This window comes from Balaenoptera acutorostrata, chromosome 16 (genome assembly GCF_949987535.1).
Source record: "Balaenoptera acutorostrata chromosome 16, mBalAcu1.1, whole genome shotgun sequence".
Taxonomy (NCBI): Eukaryota; Metazoa; Chordata; class Mammalia; order Artiodactyla; family Balaenopteridae; genus Balaenoptera; species Balaenoptera acutorostrata.
Genome location: NC_080079.1, coordinates 27,864,788 through 27,887,954, shown reverse-complemented (window position 1 = coordinate 27,887,954; position 23,167 = coordinate 27,864,788). Strand labels below are relative to the sequence as shown.

The 23,167-nt window shown below is 39.2% G+C and overlaps 1 protein-coding gene across 11 annotated transcripts in view; it reads left to right on the top strand.

Moving 5' to 3' along the window:
- Nucleotides 1-23,167, top strand: part of BTRC (beta-transducin repeat containing E3 ubiquitin protein ligase) — a 197,867-nt gene that overhangs the window by 64,769 nt on the left and 109,931 nt on the right. For 9 of the 11 annotated variants that reach the window (XM_007187315.2, XM_057531303.1, XM_057531302.1 and 6 more), the window contains exon 2: nucleotides 5,401-5,508. The exons of the other annotated variants lie outside the window; for them this stretch is intronic. In XM_007187315.2, the coding sequence (XP_007187377.1) occupies nucleotides 5,401-5,508 (108 nt within the window). The remainder of the gene's footprint in view (nucleotides 1-5,400; nucleotides 5,509-23,167) is intronic. 11 annotated transcript variants of the gene reach the window in all.

Sequence of the window (23,167 nt, the reverse complement as noted above, 5' to 3'; positions counted from 1 at the left end):
TTTGTTGCTGCGCGCGGACTTTCTCTAGTTGTAGCAAGCGGGGGCTACTCTTCGTTGTGGTGTGCGGGCTTCTCGTTGCAGTGGCTTCTCGTTGCAGAACATGAGCTCTAGGCATGTGGGCTTCAGTCGTTGTGGCACGTGGGCTCAGTATTTGTGTCTCGTGGGCTCTAGCGCGCGGTCTTGGTAGTTGTGGCACACGGGCTTAGTTGCTCCATGGCATGTGGGATCTTCCCAGACCAGGGCTCGAACCCGTGTCCCCTGCATTGACAGGCGGATTCTTAACCACTGTACCACCAGGGAAGCCCCTCCCCCCCTCATTTGATGAATCTTCCTGTGTAACTCATCTCCCATTGCCAACATAGCTCTCTCTCCATTTCCCACCCCATACTCTTTATGGATGCCTTCCTCACCCTTTTGGGATCTATTTGCACTGGGCTAACCCTTCCACCCTTCTCTCCCTACTGAGTCTGAAACTCTTTGCTGGGCCACTGCCCCTCACCCCACTGGGTCTGAATTCAGTGCTGTGCCACTACCTCTCCACTCTATGAATGTCTTCTTCTGCCCACTTTGGAAACCCTCACTGCCCTGCCCTTGCCCGTCACATGGACACTCTCATCATCCTGCTCACGGCCACTTCAGTCCCCCATGTAGAAGCTCTCCTCACTCCACTAGGGCTATAGAACCCCATGCCAGGCCACCCTCTTGTAAAGATTTTTTTTCTGTCACCCTACTTGGGCTCTGAAACTCTATGCCAGGGCTTTTACCCCTCAGGGACACCTTTCTCACACCACTTGGACTCCAAAAGCCTGTATTGGGCCATCGTCGCCCCTTATACCACTCAGTTTGATGCCCACTTAGCTTGTACTCACTTAATGGCTGTTGAAGTTCATTTTTCAGGTAGGAAAGGAGATGAGGGGGAAGAGGAATCAAATTTTATTTTTCATATTAAAAAAAATCTCGCTAGTATTTTTACCGCAAATGCTTTTAACCTAGTGCATTGTAGTTTATACGGAAGCCAGTGATTGCCACATCTATGTAATGCTTACAGGTTTATACCCATGCTTTCATGCCATATTTTTACTCACATACTAGAGGTTTATTATCATGTTATGTTTATGATTTCTGAGCTTATCTACTCCACCCCCACCCCAACACCCCCAAACCCACAGGTAGTTTTCAATTTACATGTGTCTGTCAGTGCTACCACCATTCTTCCAGTCATTCATTTGAAATCTTGGGTTATTTCTGACTCATCTTTCTTTGTTCCTTTTGTCAGTCAGTAAGTCCTGTTGATCTTTCTCTTTATGTAAGTTTGTCTTCTCTTTGCCCATTACTTTGATGATTAACATGGCCTCTTGGGTGGGACTCCTTTTCTTTAGTTTCTGAGTTAGTCCAGTGCCCCTAAACCACCTTTGGCTCCACATTTTTTAATAAATGAACTAACTCCATGTGTGACTTTTTTTTTTTTTTCCTAGAATGGAAATGCGTGGTTGCCAACCATTCTTTTCTTTTTTTTTTTTTAATTAATTAATTAATTTATTTTTGGCTGTGTTGGGTCTTCGTTTCTGTGCAAGGGCTTTCTCTAGTCGCGGCAAGCGGGGGCCACTCTTCATCGCGGTGCGCGGGCCTCTCACTATCGTGGCCTCTCTTGTTGCGGAGCACAGGCTCCAGACGCGCAGGCTCAGTAGTTGTGGCTCACGGGCCTAGTTGCTCCGTGGCATGTGGGATCTTCCCAGACCAGGGCTCGAACCCGTGTCCCCTGCATTGGCAGGCAGATTCTCAACCACTGCGCCACCAGGGAAGCCCCATGTGTGACTTTTTAAGTGCCTTTTTTTTTTTTGGCCATACCGTGGCAACATGCGGAACTTCCCCAAGCAGGGATTGAACCTGTGTGCCCTGCAGTGGAAGCGCAGAGTCTTAACCACTGGACCACCAGGGAAGTCCTTAAGTGCCATCATTTACGTGGCATTATTCTAGGTAGTCAGAGTATCTAGTTTGAATTGAATCCCATATTTACCACTTGCGTGGTACCCACTCACTTTTGGTAATTTATTTAACCTCTCTGGATCTTTCTTACTAGATTGTTTTACAGGTGAGTAAGATAATGAATCGCGAAAGAGATTTATCCAAAACACATACCTTTCAGCCTGGTAAGATCAGTCTCAGTAAAGTAAACAGTGTTATTTTATCAGTATTCTCACTGTTCTATAAGCAAAAACTGTTTCCTTACTTCTCTTTGATATGTAGCTTTCAATGATCACCTGCCATTAAGAGCACATTTATTGAGCATCTACTATGACCACATGCTGGAGATTAAAAAAAAAAAAAAAAGACATGACTCATATCTGAGAAATACATTATGATAGAGGAGGCAAACATATAATTAATTTACATACAGTAACAAGTGCTACAATAAAATTAAAGACTGTGTCTGAACTTTTTAAAAATTAGAAATTTTAACTAAACTTATATAGCAGCTATTGTCTAACACAGTTTAGTATGTTATTGTATTTTTCCTTGTAGTTACTATTTGTGTTAACTTATCTCCCTCAAATAGAGTGTAAACTACTTGAGAATAGGTCTTTATAGTGGTGAGTGTGGATTTTGGGAGACAAACACATTGTGGTCTTATTTCTGCCACTGACATTTAGTCACTGTAACTTCTCTGAACTTGAGTTTACTCTCCTGTTAAAGTGAAAATACTAATAATTCTTTGACAGGATTGTAATGATTAAGTGAAATAATGTTTTTAAGAATCTAGCACAATGACTGGCAAACAATTTATGCTTGATAAATTTTGTTTCTCCTCTCCTTGTACTCCACTTGTGTCTATTCTGCTAATGAACACTAAATATTTGATTAATGGATGAATTTATTGATTCAATGATCTGCAGTTCATAATGGCTTCCCAGAACATTTTGAAATGCAAGTGGCATTCATGGAAGCCTGTTCTTGGTAATGATGGCACTTTATATTTTTTTCTTTTGTACCTGAAGTTTGTTTTTTTTTAAATATTTATTTGGCTGCACTGGGTCTTAGTTGCAGCATGAGGGATCTTCAGTTGTGGCATGCGGGATCTTTAGTTGCAGCATGCAGTTCTCTTAGTTGTGGCATATGGAATCTAGTTCCCTGACCAGGGATTGAACCCAGGCCCCCTGCATTGGAAGTGTGGAGTCTTAGCCAGTGGAGCACCAGGGAAGTCCCTGTACTTGAAGTTTTTAGATCCCTTATTTTAATTTTACCAAAACCTTGTGCAGTAAGGGTATGCAGATATGATTATCCTATTTGACAGTAGGAGTTTCATTTTTGAAGTGAGTGAACTAAATTGGGATTCTTTTTTTTAAATTTATTTATTGGCTGCATCAGGTCTTAGTTAGGGCATGGGGGATCTTTCTTTGTGGCACGCAGGCTTCTCTGTAGTTGTGGTGCATGGGCTCAGTTGCCCCGCAGCATGTGGGATCTTAGTTCCCTGACCAGGGATCGAACCGGTGTCCCCTGCATTGCAAGACAGATTCTTAACCACTGGACCACCAGGGAAGTCCCTAAATTGGAATTCTTAAGAGCCAGTCATTGAATTTGTATAGGTAGAGTGTGAATGTATTACATGGCCTATGGAATACTATAGTTCTCTTGGCCTGAATTTTTTAGTTGATATAGTAGTGAAAAGGGAATTCTTCTATTCCATGGCTTAAGGATACATAAACTCTCAATGCAGCAATCTTTTTATTGTTCATTATTATAGCGTCTGTTACTCTTAGAAGTTGACCAACAGGGACCTGAGTTTAGGAGATTTTGTCTTTCAGCTTTCATATAGTAAATGCTAAGGCCAGCCCTTTGCCTGCAGGGCCTTCTATCAGTGAAGAGGAACTGTGGCTTTTTCCAGGCAGCCAAATAGGGGGAGGAGTCAAGATTTTCAGCGTTCTTTGTGAAAATGAATTTGTGCTGTTGAACCTCATGGGCATTAGATACTATATTCTCCTTAAAGCACTGCACGCCCCTTGTTGCAACATTTCAATCTCTTTTTCTGATTCTTTCAAGTAGTAGAAAACATGTTTCAGGCATTTAAAAACATGCTGTGTATGCTTTTTAAAAGCTGGTAAACTCATTCAATTGATTAACAGACTTCATTTGTAATAAATTATTGGCCCACCGTTTTTTGGAGTACTTTGCAGCATACTATCCTTATATCAGTTATAGATAGTGTGAACAATGAATACCATATTTTGTTTCCTTAATATTTCTCCAACTAAAGTGTTTTAAGAAGAAAAAAAGTCCCACGATGATAGTAAATATTTCAAAACTTATAAAGTTTAGTATTACGTGCACTGACATATTTCAAAATATTTTTCTGTTTTTATATGTGCTGTGATCAGGTATTTAGTTTTTTAGTATTATTAGACTGTAATAGCACCCAAGTTGATGCACAGAGCTTCAGCCTGGGATACATTTAGGGAATGTAAAAATTCTTCTAAAAGATACAGTGTTTCATGAAGCTACAGGAGGAGTACCACTCATATTGTTTAATTAGTACTACTAGAACTCATAATTTCTACCTTGTTTTTTGTTTGTTTGCTGCTGAATACACTATATGTATATTCACACTTACACATTTGTTTTTGTTTCTTTAGAAGGTTTTAGGACCAGCAGCTTTTTGGGGTTCTCTTTTTTTCCTCTTTTTCTGTCCCTGTCTCTGCTTCTTTCTTTGTTGTTGTTTTCCCTTCTGTTTGGATTGCTTCCTGCCTCCTCCCTCCAATATTCCCACCCCGCTTAATCCATCTGGAAAGATGAAGAGGCAGCTGCTGTGGTAACTATGCATTTTGGTTAATAGCAGACTAACAAGATACATAAAACATATGCAAACTGTGCAGAGTTAGTTGCTGTCAAAGCTGTAGGGGTATAATACTTTTTCTTTGCCTTCTCCCCACCTTCTAAAAAAAAACTTTAACTTTCCTGTTATATTTTGTCTTCTAAGTTACCATTTCTAATATTGAAATGCTACCATGAATAATTCCTTTTTTCTGCTTAGTCTGCACAATATTTCACTCTGTGGTGAGTTTATGGGAGATGAGTTGAGGTGCGTAGAGGAAAAGAATTGATTAATTGGGTTAAGAAGTAGATTTCCTTTAGATTCATACATAGAAGATGAACAGGGATAAAAATTTTTATTAAATATTTGGATTTTTGACCTATAACTTTTTTTTCTTGCTTTTTGGCCACTAGTGTCCCTTTTGAGTTTCCTTCTGGGGTTAGAACTAGTAAGTAGTATCTTTCTTGAAGATGTGTCTATCATAAAGGCAAGCTGCAACTGGAATATTGTATTTAGCCAAGCCTTGAAAATTCCTGTAATCTGTGCCATCCTGTCTCATACTGTCCCATCTCATAGTTGTCCTCTCTCTGCAGTGCTCTATGCCCAGGTCTCTGTGGCTGGGCTGCTCCAGCCTGGCGGACAGCATGCCTTCGCTGCGATGCCTGTATAACCCAGGGACTGGCGCACTCACAGCTTTCCAGGTACTTTCTCTGTCTCTGTGGGTTATTTGTGGGCATTAGTATGTGTGTCTAATTAATTGGTGTGTCTCTCCTTCTTTCCCATCCTTTACTTACGTTCACTTTTCTCCTTCATATTGCCTATATTTCACGTCACTCAATTCTCTAATTTATAATGTAGATCCAGATCCATCCACTCTTGAGACATTTTTATTATCATGATTGGTTTGCCAAAATCGACATAGCGCAACTTGACTTGTTGGTTTTCATACCTAGTAGAAGTATGATAGTGAATTTTAAAGTAATCTCAATAAATAGCATTCAATATGTAATGTTTGCTCTGGACCTACATAAAGCCAATTAATATAATCAATCAATTAATTACAACCAGTTGCCCGGGCACCTTCTTGTGTTTTTCTTGTGATTACTAAAAATATAAAGTGCTCAATTCAGAGTGTCTCCTGGCTACTATACTATTATATATGTGTGTGTTTGTATATGTTCTTTTGGTTTTTTTAAAATAAATAAATTTATTTATTTATCCTGGCTGCGGTGGGTCTTCGTTGCTGCACGCAGGCCTTTTCTGGTTGTGGTGAGCGGGGGCTACTCTTCATTGTGATGTGCGGGCTTCTCATTGCAGTGGCTTCTCTTGTTGCAGAGCACGGGCTCTAGGCGCGCGGGCTTCAGTAGTTGTGGCGCGCGGGCTCTAGAACGCAGGCTCAGTAGTTGTGGCGCATGGGCTTAGTTGCTCCATGGCATGTGGGATCTTCCCAGACCAGGGCTCAAACCCGTGTCCCCTGCATTGGCAGGTAGATTCTTAACCACTGCGCCACCAGGGAAGTCCCCAGTTACTTGTCTTTAATGAAAATACTTACTTTAATATAAGTATTTTAGTGATGATGCTGCTGGATATTTGTCCTTTGCAAAACTTCCTTTGCTTGTCTTATGAGATACAATATGGTGAAGGGCATAGGCTTTAAAATTAGTTAAATCAGGGCTTATATACTGTCTGTCACTAGTGGTATGATCTTGAGCAAGTCATTTTCACTCTAAATTCATCTGTAAGTGGAGACTATAGTAAGGGCATGCAGTAAATAGTTGCTGTTTTTATCATCCTTATCTTCATTGTCATTAACATTATTGCTGTTAATGTTAGAGAATATTGATATCCTGAGAGTATCAATTTATTTCAAACATCGTATGTTTTTTTGTTTGTTTGTTTTTTACTATATATCATATTGATGAAGTTTCGGCTCTCAAGGAACTCAGTCTAGCGTTTTGGTTTTTTAAAATCTTATTGGGGTTGGAATGAGTTTCACCAGACTGCAGTCTGAGAGAACAGTCCGTATAAGGCTGCCCTCCTTCAGATACCAGTTGTAAGGGGGGGCCTCCCCCCAACCCTGCCACTCAGGTTTGGTAACTCACTAGAAAGGACTCACAGAACTCACTGAAGGCTGTTATATTCACGGTTTATTACAGGGAGAGGATTCAGGTTAAAATTAGCAAAAAAAGAGACATACAGGATAGAATCTGGAGGGAGCCAAATGTAGAAATTCCTGTCATCCTCTCCCCATGGAATCATGGATGGCATTATTGCCTCTGGGCCACTGTATGTGACAGTACACACAGGATATTGCCAATCAGGGAAACTCACCCAAGCCTTTTGTGTACAGAGTTTTTATTGTGGCTCAATTACAGGCTGCTCACATGGCTGATTTTTAGTCTCTAGCCCCTCCTGTAGGTTACACTAATGCTTTTAGTCTCTGTTCCTTCTTAGGATTGGAACTGAATGTGGCTCAAAGCCCGCATCATGAATCACATTAGTCCTGTGGCCAAAGCCCCCATCATGAATCACATTAGTCCTGTGGCCAAAGCCCCCAGTCAAAGTTCTGTTAGGTAAGAAGTTCCAGGGGGACACCACCTGCCAGTAACCAAGGGGAAAGACCAGGCCTCTCTTTGGGTAAGATTAATTCTTCAGTATACAGGGGTCATGTACTCCTTTGAGAATCTGATGAGAACTATTGAACTTAGAAAAATACTCATGACACATAGGCAAAATTTTATTTATAAGTTTTATATATTATGATTATTATATTTATATTATCTTAAGCTATTAAATTATTTTTTTTAACATCTTTATTGGAGTATAATTGCTTTACATTGTTGTTAGTTTCTGCTGTATAACAAAGTGAATCAGCTCTACATATACTTATATCCCCATATCCCCTCCCTCTTGCGTCTCCCTTCCACCCTCCCTATCCCACCCTCCCTATCCCACCCCTCTAGGTAGTCACAAAGCACTGAGCTGATCTCCCTGTGTTATGAGGCTGCTTCCCACTAGCTATCTATTTTACATTTGGTAGTGTATATATGTCAATGCCACTCTCTCACTTCGTCCCAGCTTACCCTTCCCCCTCCCCGCATCCTCAAGTCCATTCTTTACATCTGCGTCTTTATTCCTGTCCTGCTTCTAGGTTCTTCAGAACCTTTTGTTTTTTTTTAGATTCCATATATATGTGTTAGCATACAGTGTTTATTTTTCTCTTTCTGACTTACTTCACTCTGTATGACAGTCTCTAGGTCCAAGTTCACTCTGTATGACAGTCTCTAGGTCCAGCCACCTCACTACAAATAACTCAATTTCGTTTCTTTTTATGACTGAGTAATATTCCATTGTATATACGTGCCACATCTTGTTTATCCATTCATCTGTTGATGGACACTTAGGTTGCTTCCATGTCCTGGTTGTTGTAAATAGTGCTGCAGTGAACATTGTGGTACATGACTCTTTTTGTTTTGGTTTTCTCAGGGTATATGCCCAGTAGTGGGATTGCTGGGTCATATGGTAGTTCTATTTTTAGGTTTTTTTTAAAATTAATTAATTAATTAATTTATTTTTGGCTGTGTTGGGTCTTCGTTTCTGTGCAAGGGCTTTCTCTAGTTGCAGCAAGCGGGGGCCACTCTTCATCGCGGTGCGCGGGCCCCCCACCGTCGCGGCCTCTCTTGTTGCGGAGCACAGGCTCCAGACGCGCAGGCTCAGTAGTTGTGGCACATGGGCCTAGCTGCTCTGTGGCATGTGGGATCCTCCCAGACCAGGGCTCGAACCCGTGTCCCCCGCATTGGCAGGCAGACTCTCAACCACTGCGCCACCAGGGAAGCCCTATTTTTAGTTTTTTAAGGAACCTCCATACTGTTCTCCATAGTGGCTGTATCAATTTACATTCCCATCAACAGTGCCAGAGGGTTCCCTTTTCTCCACACCCTCTCCAGCATTTATTGTTTGTAGATTTTTTGATGATGGCCATTCTGACCGGTATGAGGTGACACCTCATTGTAGTTTTGATTTGCATTTCTCTAATGATTAGTGATGTTGAGCATCCTGTCATGTGCTTGTTGGCAATCTGTATATCTTCTTTGGAGAAATGTCTCTTTAGGTCTTCTGCCCATTTTTGGATTGGGTTGTTTGTTTTTTTGATATTGAGCTGCATGAGCTGCTTATATAGTTTGGAGATTAATCCTTTGTTAGTTGCTTCGTTGGCAAATATTTTCTCCCATTCTGAGGGTTGTCTTTTCGTCTTGTTTATGGTTTCCTTTGCTGTGCAAAAGCTTTGAAGTTTCATTAGGTCCCATTTGTTTATTTTTGTTTTTATTTCCATTTCTCTAGGAGGTGGGTTAAAAAAGATCTTGCTGTGATTTATGTCATAGAGTGTTCTGCCTTTGTTTTCCTCTAAGAGTCTTATGGTGTCTGGCCTTAGATTAAATTACTATTTAAATTACATAATCCCCAAATCCCCCAAACCGATAAGTTCTATTAAGGAAATGTTGCAGGAAGGGGGACCCCTTCTAGGGCCTGAGAGTGGGCTCTTGTCTAACACTTGGAAATGAATTGTCTGAGGAGACACATGTGCTGACAAAGCAAGAGACTTTTTGGGAAGGGGTTCCCCGGGCAGAGAGCAGCAGGGTAAGGGAACCCAGGAGAACTGCTCTGCCACATGGCTTGCAGTCTCAGGTTTTATGGTAATGGGGTTAGTTTCCGGGTTGTCTCTGGCCAATCATTCTGACTCAGGGTGCTTCCTGGTGGCGCATGCATCACACAGCCAAGATGGATTCCAGTAGGAAGGATTCTGAGAGGTTGGTAGGACATATGGACTGGCGTCTCCCCTCTCCTTTTGACCTTTCCCGAATTCTTACGGTTGGTGATAGCTTGTCAGTTTCCGCGTTCCTTACCAGGATCTCCTGTTGTAAGGTACCTCATGCAAGTGGTTACTATCCGGCCTGACCAGGGCAGGCAGTTTCGGTCGGTGGTTACCCTAACAGAAATGCGCAGGGAGCCATAAGAATATATAAAAGAGGAACCTAATTTAACCTGAGGGTGGGGGTAAGGAAGATCAGGTAATCAAGGTTTGAGTTAAGAACTGAATGATGAGTAGGGATTAGGCAAAAAGGGAGGTGGGGGAGAACATTTCAGGCCAGTTCAAAGGCCCTGAGGACAGGTGGGGTTTTGTGCATTTAAGGACTCTGCTGGGGAAGAAAAAAAAAAAGAAATCATTTCAGAGAATGAGGAGCATAGAGGAGAATAGAGTTAGGAAAGACTGGGGAAGCTTGATCATGGCAGGATTTGTAGGCCATTGAATGTTTCATCTTGATGCTAAGAGTACTAAGCTGTTGAAAGTATTTTTTTTAAAATAAATTTATTTATTTTATTTATTTATTTTTGGCTGCATTGGGTCTTCGTTGCTGTACGTGGGCTTTCTCTAGTTGCGGCAGGCAGGGGCTGTTCTTCCTTGCGGTGCGCGGGCTTCTCATTGTGGTGGCTTCTCTTGTTGCGGAGCCTGGGCTCTAGGCACACGGGCTTCAGTAGTTGTGGCTCGTGGGCTCTAGAGTGCAGGCTCAGTAGTTGTGGCGCACAGACTTAGTTGCTCTGTGGCATGTGGGATCTTCCCGGACCAGGGCTCGAACCCATGTCCCCTGCATTGGCTGGCAGATTCTTAACCACCGTGCCACCAGAGAATTCCCTGTTGAAAGTATTTAAACACAAGTTTGACCTGATCAGATTTGCGTTTAGATGTATTACTCTAGCTATCATAAAGATAATTTCAGTAATTGAAGGAAGAGATGTGGGCAGTTTGGTTTTGATGTCAGGACTCCTTTGAACTCTAAAAAATTATTGAGGACTCCAAAGTGGTTTTGTTTGTATGGGGTATATCTATTGATATTTATTATATTTGAGATCAGAAATGAGAAAAAATTTAAATATTAATTTATTCATTAAAAACAACTGACTAAAATAGCTACAATAAATCCATTATATGTTAATGCATATGAATATTTTTATTTAAAAAAACCTATTTTCTAAAACAAAAATTTAAGACTAACATTGTATTACATTTTTATAATCTCTAATGTCTGGATTAATAAGACAGCTGGATTCTCATGTCTGCTTCTGCATTCAGTAAGTTGTGATGTGGTGTTTTGCTTGTAATACATGTAGAATTCCAGCCTCACACAGATATATAGTTTGAAAACGTAGAAGTGTTTTAATATCCTTTTCAGGTAGTTGTGATTTCTTAAAGATTAGTTGTAGTATAGAATCTGAAAGCATATCAATGAACTTCTTGTGCTCTATTATATTAAAAGCATTGGTCTCAGTGTTTTTAACAAATCATGCTGGAACAATTGGACATCTATATGCAAAATAATGAACCTTGACTAGATATATTGCACCATATTCAAAAATTAACTCAAACTGGATTGTAGACCTAAATATGAGCTAAAATTATAAAACTACTAGAAGAAAATGAGTGAGAAAAAATTCATTGTGACTTCACATTAGAAAATATTTTTTCGAGAAGACAAAAACATGAACCATAAAAAAAAATAAGTTGGACTTAATCACAGTTTAAAACGTCTGATTTTAAAAAAGATACTGTTTAGAAAATGAACAAGTAAGGCACTGACTGGAAGAAAATATTTGTAAAATACATATTTGATGAAAGACTTGAATTCAGAACTCTTACAAAACAATAAATAATAAGATAAACTACCCAATAAAAAAGGGCGATTAATGAGCCAAAAAATTTGAATGGATATAATACCAAAAAAAGATACACAAACAGCAAATAAGCACATGAGAAGATCCTCTATATGTTTAGACATCAGGGAAATGCAAATTAAAACAACAGCAAGATACTACATTGCCACCCACATGCCTCTTCCCACCCTGGAATGTGGGGCTGGGAATTCAATAGATCCTAATAGTTATTGTATCCTAGCTTAATATGAGACATGTTAGGCTAGAAAATTCCTTGAAAGCAGAAGCAATCTCTTAACACTTATCCATTGACCTCCTTTTTAGTAGTTGGGGCTCAATAAAAACTGATGATTTGAACTATGTTAGATAAGTGGTAAAGATAATCATGTGCAACTAAAAACTGTACAAGTCAAAATCATCTGACTTGGACACTAAGATATGAAGAACAATTCAAAATTTCTTTCAGCCTAAAACAATTTTGAATCTAAGGCCAGTAGGAAAGATTTGTGAACAAAATTACCATCACTGTCAGGGCTTTCTCTGTTTAGTCTTAGTCAAAAAAATCAACAAATATCTATTTTTTAAAATATTGAGTCCCCTTACAAATTACTGTACTTCTGGAGTATATTTGGAGACAAATTGATTTCGAAATTTTTGCTGAAAAATTCAGAATAAATTGGTGTGTGGGCCTTGAATTGTATTGCAGGGGTGAAATTGTGTGACATAGGCAGAAAAGAGATGCTTAAAAAACATCTTAGAAAAGAAGCCCAGAGGCCAGTATATGGTGTAGTGGTTAAGAGTCCTTGTCAAACCCAAGTTCTTGTATCTTAACGCACAGTAAGGCCAAACAAACTGAACTGTCAGAATTTGGAGCAGAAAAAGGTTTATTACAAGGGCCAAGCAAGGAGAATGGGCAGCTCTTGCTCAAAATTTGGTGGGGAGGACTGCAGGGTGTGTGACCTTCCTCAGATTGGTTGGTAGTGTGATAACAGGGTGGTGTTTCAGGAATCTCAATCATTAGCCTTCTGGTTCCAACCAGTCTTGGGTCCATGTGATAGTGCTTAGCTTGAAGTTACCATCTTCCACCTGGGTGGGGGGGCCTTAGTTCCTGTAGATAAAACTCAGAGATGTGTATCAGATTGTTATGTATATTCCTTGAGGAGGAACAAGGACCCTGCCCCATTGCTGCGCTATTGTTTCTTGACTCCTTTCCTTTGTTTCTTCATTCCCTCACTTAATTAGTAACTGTTTGAATCTGCCCATTGGAACTCAGGGAAGGTCTAGGAGGCTGAAGCCTTTTTTTCCTGCAAACAAGAAAAAGGCTTTTGTACCAGGGAGGACCCTGTGGGGTTCTGCTCAGTTTCACCCTGGCACCAGACTGCTTGAGATTTGAGCCTGGCTCTGTCTACGTGTAACATTGGGTATGTACTTGACTTCTCTATACCTCAGTTTCCTTATCAGTTAAGTAGGGATGATAATAGTATCTATCTCATAGGGTTGTTGTTAGGGTATGAGTTGACTTTTATTAAATCCTTATGAAACCATGCAACTCAGATAGAGACTTAAACCCACTGTCCTTTTTTTTTTTTTTTTTTTAATTTTATAGCTACTTTATTTATTTCTTTATTTTTGGCTGTGTTGGGTCTTCAGTTCGTGCGAGGGCTTTCTCTAGTTACAGCAAGTGGGGGCCACTCTTCATCGCGGTGCAGGGACCGCTCTTCATCGCGGTGCACGGGCCTTTCACTATCGCGGCCCCTCCCGTTGCGGGGCACAGGCTCCAGACGCGCAGGCTCAGTAGTTGTGGCTCACGGGCCCAGCTGCTCCGTGGCATGTGGGATCTTCCCAGACCAGGGCTCGAACCCGTGTCCCCTGCATTAGCAGGCAGATTCTCAACCACTGCGCCACCAGGGAAGCCCAAACCCACTGTCTTTTAATTGAGATTACACACCTGGTCTCAGGACTTAATGAAGCTCAAGTTCTTTATGTCTCATCACAGAAAGAATTCAATGAGAGACAAAGTGATAGGTAAGAAGTGGATTTATTTATAGAGAAGACACACTCCACAGACAGAGTGTGGGCCATCTCAGAAGGTGAGAGGCCCTGAAATATGGCTTGATTAGTTTTTATGGGCTGCTTAACTTCATAGGCTAATGCGTGGGAGGATTATTCCAACTATTTCAGGGGAAGGGGCAGGGATTTCCAGGAGTTGGGCTACCGCCCACTTTTTGGTCTTTTATGCTTAGCTTCAGAACTGTCATGGCACTGGTGGGTGTGTCATTTAGCATGCTGATGTATTACAATGAGTGTATAATGAAGCTCAAGGTCTACTGGTAGTTGACTCTTCCACCATCTTGGATCTAGTTAGTTCTAACCATTTTTTGTCATGTCCTGTGGCTATGTCATTCTTTTAAAGGTTGTGCCCTGCCCCCTTCCTTCCTGTTTCACTTAGAACAGGGTCTGGAAGATAAATGGGTTCTATATTATCAGAAAACTGCACAGAGGACTAGGTTTGGAAGCTTTCAGCAAATAATGTTTCACCTTGGTACAAAACAGTACACTGTTGAATTAAATCTTTTTTTTTTTTTTTTCATACCTTACAGCCCAGTTCTGTATCATAGCAAAGCCTACACTTGGTGCAGGTATTGAGAAAATTTTGCTTTCCCCAACAATGCTATAAGTATGAATGTTTATTTTTCTTTTCTTATCTTCAGAGAAATCATTTAAGTTCTCTGTAGCAAAAATGGAAGAAATGGGCTTATATGCTGGTTTTATTCTGTTAATCCAACAGTTTGTTCTATGTCAGGTTCATTGTGCACAGGTGCTCAACATTGCTGATTGACTAATTGGCAGATATAGACTTAAATCTAGTCTTTCCTGTTTCCACTACTAGAATTAAAACAATCTTAGTACATTTGCATCTTTCTTGCTTGGGTTTTGCCTTATTTGCTTATTTAGGTTTTTGTTTATGTAAAAATTACATATAGTAAAATATACACATCTTGTGTACCCTTAGATGAATTTGACAAATGTATACATTTGTGTAACCTCACTCTCAAGATATAGAGCATTTCCATAATCTGAGAAAGTTCCTTTGTACCCCTTCCAGTTAGTACCCATATCCCATATGCAATTACTGTTCTGATTTGTCACCGAAGATTAGATTTGCCTGTACCTGAACCTTATATAAATGCAGTCACAGAGTATACATTCTTTCGTGTCTGTTCTTTTTTTTTTTTCTGGCCATGCCACACAGCATGCAGGATCTTAGTTCCCTGACCAGGGATCAAACCCCTGCCCCCTGCAGTGGAAGCACGGAGTCCTAACCACTGGACTGCCAGGGAATTCCCTGTGTCCTCTTGATCAGCATAATGTTTTTGAGATTTATCCATTTTGTTATGTTTATCTGTAACTTATTCTTTTTTATTGCTAAGTAAATTCCATTGCATTAATATACTACAATTTGTTTTTCCATTCATCCATTGGTAGACATTTGGATTGTTCCTATTTTTGTCTACTATGAATAAAGCTACAGTATACAGTTTGTATGTCTTTTTGTGGATATGGATTTTTATTTCTCTTGGCTTAATGCCTCTCGAGTGGAATTGCTGGGTCATAGAGAAAGTGTATTTTTAACTTTAAAAAATATAGTTCAAGTAATTCTTCAAAGTGGTTGTCCCAGTAGGAATACTCATTTCTACTAATATTGCTGAATGTGTTTAAGGAAGTGACTTAGTAATAGTTTCATAGTATTTTTTCTTTGAAATTATCGCAAATATTTAGCGAATTTGAAGCACCTTCAAAGTAAAAATTCTGTGACAATAGAAAAGGAAGAGCCATAGAGTTGTTGCTGAATATGTTGGATTATCCTCAGTAACTCAGATGGAAATGGCAACATTGGGATGGTTTGATTATTGACATTACAAACTACACATTTTATTTTTTTTATTTTTTTATTTTATTTATTTATTTATTTATTTATTTATTTATTTATTTTTGGCTGTGCTGGGTCTTTGGTTCGTGCGAGGGCTTTCTCCAGTTGCGGCAAGTGGGGACCACTCTTCATCGCGGTGCGGGGACCGCTCTTCATCGCGGTGCGCGGGCCTTTCACTATCGCGGCCCCTCCCGTCGCGGGGCACAGGCTCCAGAAGCGCAGGCTCAGCAGCCGTGGCTCACGGGCCCAGCCGCTCCGCGGCATGTGGGATCCTCCCAGACCAGGGCTCGAACCCGTGTCTCCTGCATTAGCAGGCAGATTCTCAACCACTGCGCCACCAGGGAAGCCCCAAACTACACATTTTAAACTAGTGACAGGGGGACTTCCCTGGTGGTCCAGTGGTTAAGTCTCCACGCTCCCAGTGCAAGGGACACGGGTTCGATCCCTGGTCAGGGAGCTAGATCCCACATGCTGCAACTAAGAGTTCACATGCCACAACTAAAAGATCCTACATGCCGCAACTGAAGATCCTGCATGCTGCAACTAAGACCCAATGCAGCCAAATAAATAAATATTAAAAAAAAAAACTAGTGGTAAAGAAGATGCTGTAAATATTATTTAAATAGATTATTTGAGGACCTGTTTAGTTTGAACGTATTTTCATTTCCATCATTCCATTGTTTTGTCCTGGAAAGTCAATAGGTGATTAAGAGGATTTCTGTTGATTAACAGTGGGTGTATTTTGTGGAATCATTTGTTTTTCCTCAGCAAATGGCAGTCGTAATCTGTACTATTAAATGAGAATGAGCAACAGAAAGTGCTTAAAAATAGCTGAGTAATTCAGATCCTTTATTTTCTTTAGACATTAAAGAAGAAGAGAAATTCTAACAATAAGAATATAGGTTGGGACTTCCCTGGTGGTGCAGTGGTTAAGACTCTGCGCTCCCAATGCAGGGGGCCCGGGTTCAATCCCTGGTCAGAGAACTAGATCCCAGAAGCATGCCACAACTAAGAGTTCGCATACCACAACTAAGGAGCCAGCAAGCCACAACTTAGGAGCCTGTGAGCTGCAACTAAGGAGCCCGTGAGCCACGACTAAGGAGCCTGTGAGGCGCAACTAAGGAGCCTGCTGGCCGCAACTAAGGAGCACACGTGCCGCAACTAAGGAGCCTGTGAGCTGCAACTAAGACCCGGCACAACCAAATAAATAAATAAATATTTTTTAAAAATGTACTAGTCAATGCCTTAAAAAAAAAAAAGAATATAGGTAGATTTATATGGCCTTAGAATATTTTAGGTGTCAAGTATAGCTAGTAATTTTAAGGAATTTTTGAGCTTGAATCATATAGTATTTTAATATTAGCTAGGGTCCCTTGTCAAAGGTTGAAATTGTTGAGGATTGACTTCAGGAGAGATTATGTAATATATTTTACTGTTTAAGAATACTTAGATTTCGGGGAACTATATTCAGTATGTGATAAACCATAATGGAAAAGAATATGAAAAAGCATATGTATATGTATAACTGAGTCACTTTGCTGTACAGCAGAAATTAACACAACATTGTAAATCAACTATACTTCAATAAAATTAAAAAAGAAAAATACTTAGAAGTCTACGAAATCTTACCATCTGCTACATGAAATGTTAATGTGGAGCAATACTAGGAAAATTAAGCATTATTCAGAATATACGTATATATACATGTATGGAAGCCTTATTTTACATTTGAGGTTTTAGGGGAATATGGATTATCACACTGAATGTAAATGAACATGTAAAACTTATTACAAAACAATACCATAAGGAAAATTACCCCATGACAAAAATGCTTACTTATCAAAGTCCTAATTGATCACCCTCCCACTGTATATAAATCATCTCAGTACTGCATAATTTCTATTTAATAAAAAATTCAGTTCCTTTTGAACGCTCCCAAAGACATTCTGTGAAGCCACCGTCACCCTTATACCAAAACCAGACGAAGACACTACCAAAAAAGAAAATTACAGGCCAGTATCTTTGATGAATGTAGACGCAAAAATTCTCAGCAAAATATTAGCAAACCGAAACCAGCAACACATAAAACCATGACCAAGTTGTATTCATCCCAGGGTCACAAGGGTGGTTCAACAGTGTCATACTAATCAGTGTCATACACCACATCAGCAAACGAAAGGACAGAGACTTCCCTGGTGGTCCAGTGGTTAAGACTCCGTGCTCCCAATGCAGGGGGCCCGGGTCTGATCCCTGGTCAGGGAACTAGGTCCTGCATGCCGCAACTAAGACCTGGCACAGCCAAATAAATAAATAAATAAATATTTAAAAAAAAAAAAAAGAAAGAAAGGACAAAAGCCACACGATCATCTCAGTAGACACAGAGCATTTGATAAAATTCAACATCCATTCATGATAAAAACCTTACGAAAATGGGTGTAGAGGGAACATATCTCAACATAATAAAAGCTATTTATGACAAACCCACAGCCAATATAATACTCAATGGTGAAAAGCGGAAAGCCTTCCCACTAAAATCTGGAACAAGACAAGGATGCCCATTCTCACCACTTCTCTTCAACACAGTATTGGAAGTCTTAGCCACAGCCATCAGACAAGAGAAAAAAAAAAGGTATTCAAATAGGTAAGGAAGAGGTAAAATTGTCATTATATGCAGATGACATGATACTATATATAGAAAACCCTAAAGACTCCACACAAAAACTACTACAACTGATAAACGAATTCAGCAAGGTAGCAGGATACAAGATTAACACACAGAAATTGGTTGCATTTCTTTACACTAATATCAGAAAAGAAATGTAAGCAAACAATCCATTTTGAAATTACATCAGAAAACAAAACAAACAAAAAAACCTTAGGAATAAATCTCACCAAGGAGGTGAAAAACTTATATGCTGAGAAATACAAAACATTGATAAAGGATATTAAAGATGATTTAAAGAAATGGAAAGATATCCCATACTCTTGGATTAGAAGAATTAATATTTTTAAAATGGCAACACTGCCCAAAGCAATCTACAGATTTAATGTGATCTCTATCAAATTACCCATGATATTTTTCACAGAACTAGAACAAATAATCCTAAAATTTATATGGAACTATAAAAGACTTAGAATTGCCAAAGCAATCCTGAGGAAAAAGAACAAACTAGGAGGCATAACCCTCCCAGACTTCAGACAATACTACAAAGCTACAGTAATCAAAACAGTGTGGTATTGGCATAAAAACAGGCATATGGATTAATGGAACAGAATAGAGAGCCCAGAAAAAAACCCATACACCTATGGTCAATTAATCTTCAACAAAGGAGGCAAGAATATAAAATGGGAAAAAGTCTCTTCAGCATGTGGTGCTGCATGTAAATCAAAGAAGTTAGAACATACCCTCACAACATGTGCAAAAATAAACTCAAAATGGCTTAAAGACTTAAACATGGGACTTCCCAGGTGGTCTAGTGGTTAAGAATCTGCCTTCCAATGCAGGGGACACAGGTTCGATCCCTGGTCAGGGAATTAAGATCCCTGGTCAGGGAATTAAGATCCCACATGCCTCGGGGCAACTAAGCCTGTGCACCACAACTAGAGAACCTGTGTGCCGCAACTACAGAGCCCACGTGCTCTGGACCCCACGTGTGGTAACTACTGAGCCCGCGTGCTCTGGAGCCCACGCACCACAACTAGAGAGTCCGTGCACCGCAACTACTAAGCCCATGCATTCTGGAGCCCACACGCCACAACTAGAGAGAAGCCCACGTGCTGCAATGAAAGATCCCGTATGCTGCAACTAAGACCTGGCGCAGCCAAAAAATAAATAAATAAATAAATAAATGTCTTAAACGTAAGATATGACACCCTACAACTCCTAGAAGTGATCATAGGCAAAACATTCTTTGACATAAATCTTATCTACCAATGTTTTCTTAGGTCAGTCTTCCAATGCAATAGAAATGAAAATAAACAAATGGGACCTAATCAAACTTACAAATTTTTGCACAGCGAAGGAAACTGTAAACAAAATGAAAAGACAACCTGTGGAATGGGAGAAAATATTTGCGAACGATGCAACCAACAAGGGCTTAATTTCCAAAATATACAAACATCTCATACAACTCAACAACAAAAAAACAAACAACCCAATTGAAAAAGGGCAGAAGACCTAAATAGACATTTCTTCAAAGAAGACATACAGATGGCCAATAGGCACCTGAAAAGATGCTCAACAGCGCTAATTATTAAAGAAATGCAAATCAAAACTACAGTGAGGTACCACCTCACGCCAGTCAGAATGGCCATCGTTAAAAAGTCTACAAATAACAAATGCTAAAGAGGGTGTGGAGAAAAGGGAATGCTCTTACACTGTTGGTGGGAGTGTATTGGTGCAGCCACTATGGAAAACAGTATGTAGGTTCCTCCAAAAACTAAAAATGGAGTTGCCATATGATCCAGCAATCCCATTCCTGGGCATATACCCAGACAAAGCTATAATTTGAAAAGATACATGCACCCCTTTGTTCATAGGAGCACTATTTACAATAGCCAAGACATGGAAGCAACCTAAATGTCCATTGAGAGATGAATGGATTAAGAAGATGTGGTATATATATATACAATGGAATATTAGCCATCAAAAAGAATGAAATAATGCCATTTGCAGCAACATGGATGGACCTAGAGATTATCATACTAAAGGAAGTAAGTCAGAAAGAGGAAGACAAATACCATATGATATCACTTACATGTGGAATCTAAAATACGATACCAACCAACATATCTATGAAACAAAAACAGATTCACAGATATAGAGAACAGACTTGTGGTTGCCAAGGGTACGGGAGGGAAGGAATGGGAGTTTGGGATTAGCAGAGGCAAACTATGTATATGGGATGGATAAACTACAAGGTCCTACTGTATAGCACAGGGAACTATATTCAATATCTTGTGACAAACCATAATGGAAAAGAATATGAAAAAAAATATATATATATGTATCTGCATAACTGAGTCACTTTGCTGTACAGAAGAAATTAACACAACATTGTAAATCAAGTACAATAAAATTTTTTTTAAAATTCAGTTCTTTTTTGTGCATATGTTGACATTTGACCTATGTTTATCCTAGCTATACTCCTTACATTAGGAGTTTGCATATAGTGAGAAGTCAAAAATGTTTTTGTTTTGTGTGGGGGGGAAACCCTACATTTTCATCTGCTTATAAAACTAACTTATTGTTTATAGTAGAATATGTAAACTATTTGGTAAATATATAAACAAGAAAGTATCACTCATACTTCTACTTTAAGATAATCATCAATCAGTATGCTAGTTTCCTTCAGTCTAGAATGACTTATCCATTTATGCATGCATGTACACACAGAGGCATGCCCAGGCAAATATAATTTTGTTTTAAAATATATTTATTATTACCATTTTATTATAAAATTATAAAATAAAATAAAAATTTAATAATTATAGAAAATACAGAGGAGTAGAAAAAAGGAAATATTTTAAATGTCCTCCCAGATATTACTATTTTATTGATAGTAATACTTTCTGATTTTCAACTTTATTCTGTACTTAATTAAATTCTATGTTTGTCACCTGGTTACATTGATTTTGGTCACTCTATCCCATGTAATTTTTAGCCATTTCAAATTCACAGTTCTCCAAAGGTGCTGTGTTCTCCCATGCTCTGTGTCTTTGCATATCCTGTTTTCCCTACCTGGAGAATGCTACTGAAAACACCTATCTTCCCTTACCCCCTGCCTCCCACTTTTATCTACCTGGCTAATTAAATTCCACAGTTCGCTCAAGTTGTTTCACCTCTAGGATAAAGGCCCTCACTGATCTTTTCACTCCCCCGCTTTAACGTAGTCAGAGCATCTGTACCAACAGCATGCAATAGATACCTCTGTCATAAGCACTGATATGCTTATTGTGATTGCTCAGTTCCTTGAGAGTAGGACTATATTTTGTTTATATTTCCAATGTCAAGCACAGTATCAAGTGCTTGATACAGAGTATGTGCTTTATGAATTTTTGCTGAACGAATGAATGGACTTAGATAATTTGAAGAAAATTATTAAATAACATATATAGGGTGGGAAGACCTATACTCATAAACACAAGTGTTTATGCACATACATACACACAAGTGTTCTGTATTCAGAAAGAAGTCATGATAATTAAACAATCATTCCAAAGACTACACAGTTACATGGAAAAAAGGAAAACATGCTGAGTCTGATTTATGGGCAATCCTCAAATTTTATACATTTGGCTTTCATACAACTCACACTACGATGATCCCTTCTGAATTGGATTTTGTATGCTGAATTTGGACTCTTGTTGATGAACAAATGCACATTTCAAGCTATTAAATAGTGGCACTGCCAGCCAGCTAACAGTTCAGTTTCAATGATGTCAACGTCTTTATCTTCACAGCAGTGTGTTTGTACAATTATTTGACTTTTATTGCATTTTACCCTTATTCTATACAAGAATAGACACCGGGAAAATTAAAATGATGGTAGTGATAAACTACAGTCTACATAAAGGATGGAGATCATTAGGGACACTGAAAGTGACCCTTTAGCCTTGATTGGGAACAAAATTAAAGTATATGTGCAAAATGTTGGAAATATATTATTGAAGATCATTTATTAAAAAGAAAGTATAATTATGGATTTTAAAACATTTTAGCTAAAATTGAAACTTATTGTTCAGCTTCTACCCTTTCAACTTTTATGTATATTTAACTAAGAAAAGTTAGAGATGACCTGAATTTGGTGTATTTTACTTTATGCTAGAAATTGTCTTGGAAGAATGACACCATTAGGACTGACTTGTCTTTCAGGATGCCTACTTGGTTGTTCTAAATACTCTGTTTTAAGTTTGGTAATAATAGATTCCTCCATTGCTAAGTATTTTGACGTGTCTGTGATGCAGGTGATGTTCATTTACAGGCTAATATGCAACATTATCTAATATCTAGATTAAACCAGATCATCTTATTGTGAGAGGATCAGATTTCCTTAAAAAATTTTTTTTGTTGTATTTCCTGATGGATCTGAAAAATTAAACTTTTCACTCCACAAAGAGGGCTTATTGCTTTTATGTTGAATAATGTCAGATTTTACCTAACTGCCCTAACTTAACATGACCCCTAATGGCAGAAGGGAGAGTATAGGTACCCCCGGGCACCTGGAGTTGCCCCAGTATAAGAAGCACAGACCGGAAAAATCAAATTGATGAAAACTTTAAGGGTGATGGGAGCCTCTGTGGATGTACTGTCCTTACCAGAGAAATTCTTCCTATGGGCAGTTAAGACTCACCTGTGTCCTCTGGAGAGGTACATATTACTTTCTTTATATTCCAAGATTACCTTCTTGTTACTGCCATCTGTGTGCTGAGTAGAGGTCAGAGTACCACAGGAGTTCTTTATGTGCTATTCAGGAATCATTGTTGGTTGTTTTGTGACTGCCACAGCTATTTGTACCTTCTTTCACTATTGTGCTGTTTTATGTGGTAGTGTTTTATTGTCTTGCTGTCCTTCCTTGTGTTAGTTTTTAGACTTGGTATTTTATGTGGACTGTCAGGATATGGAATCTTGGTAGACAGGCAGCATTTAGGAAACTCTTTGTCATTTTTCATGATGAGAGAAACCCAGGTTATTTATGTAGGCCTCATTGGGGAAAAAAAAA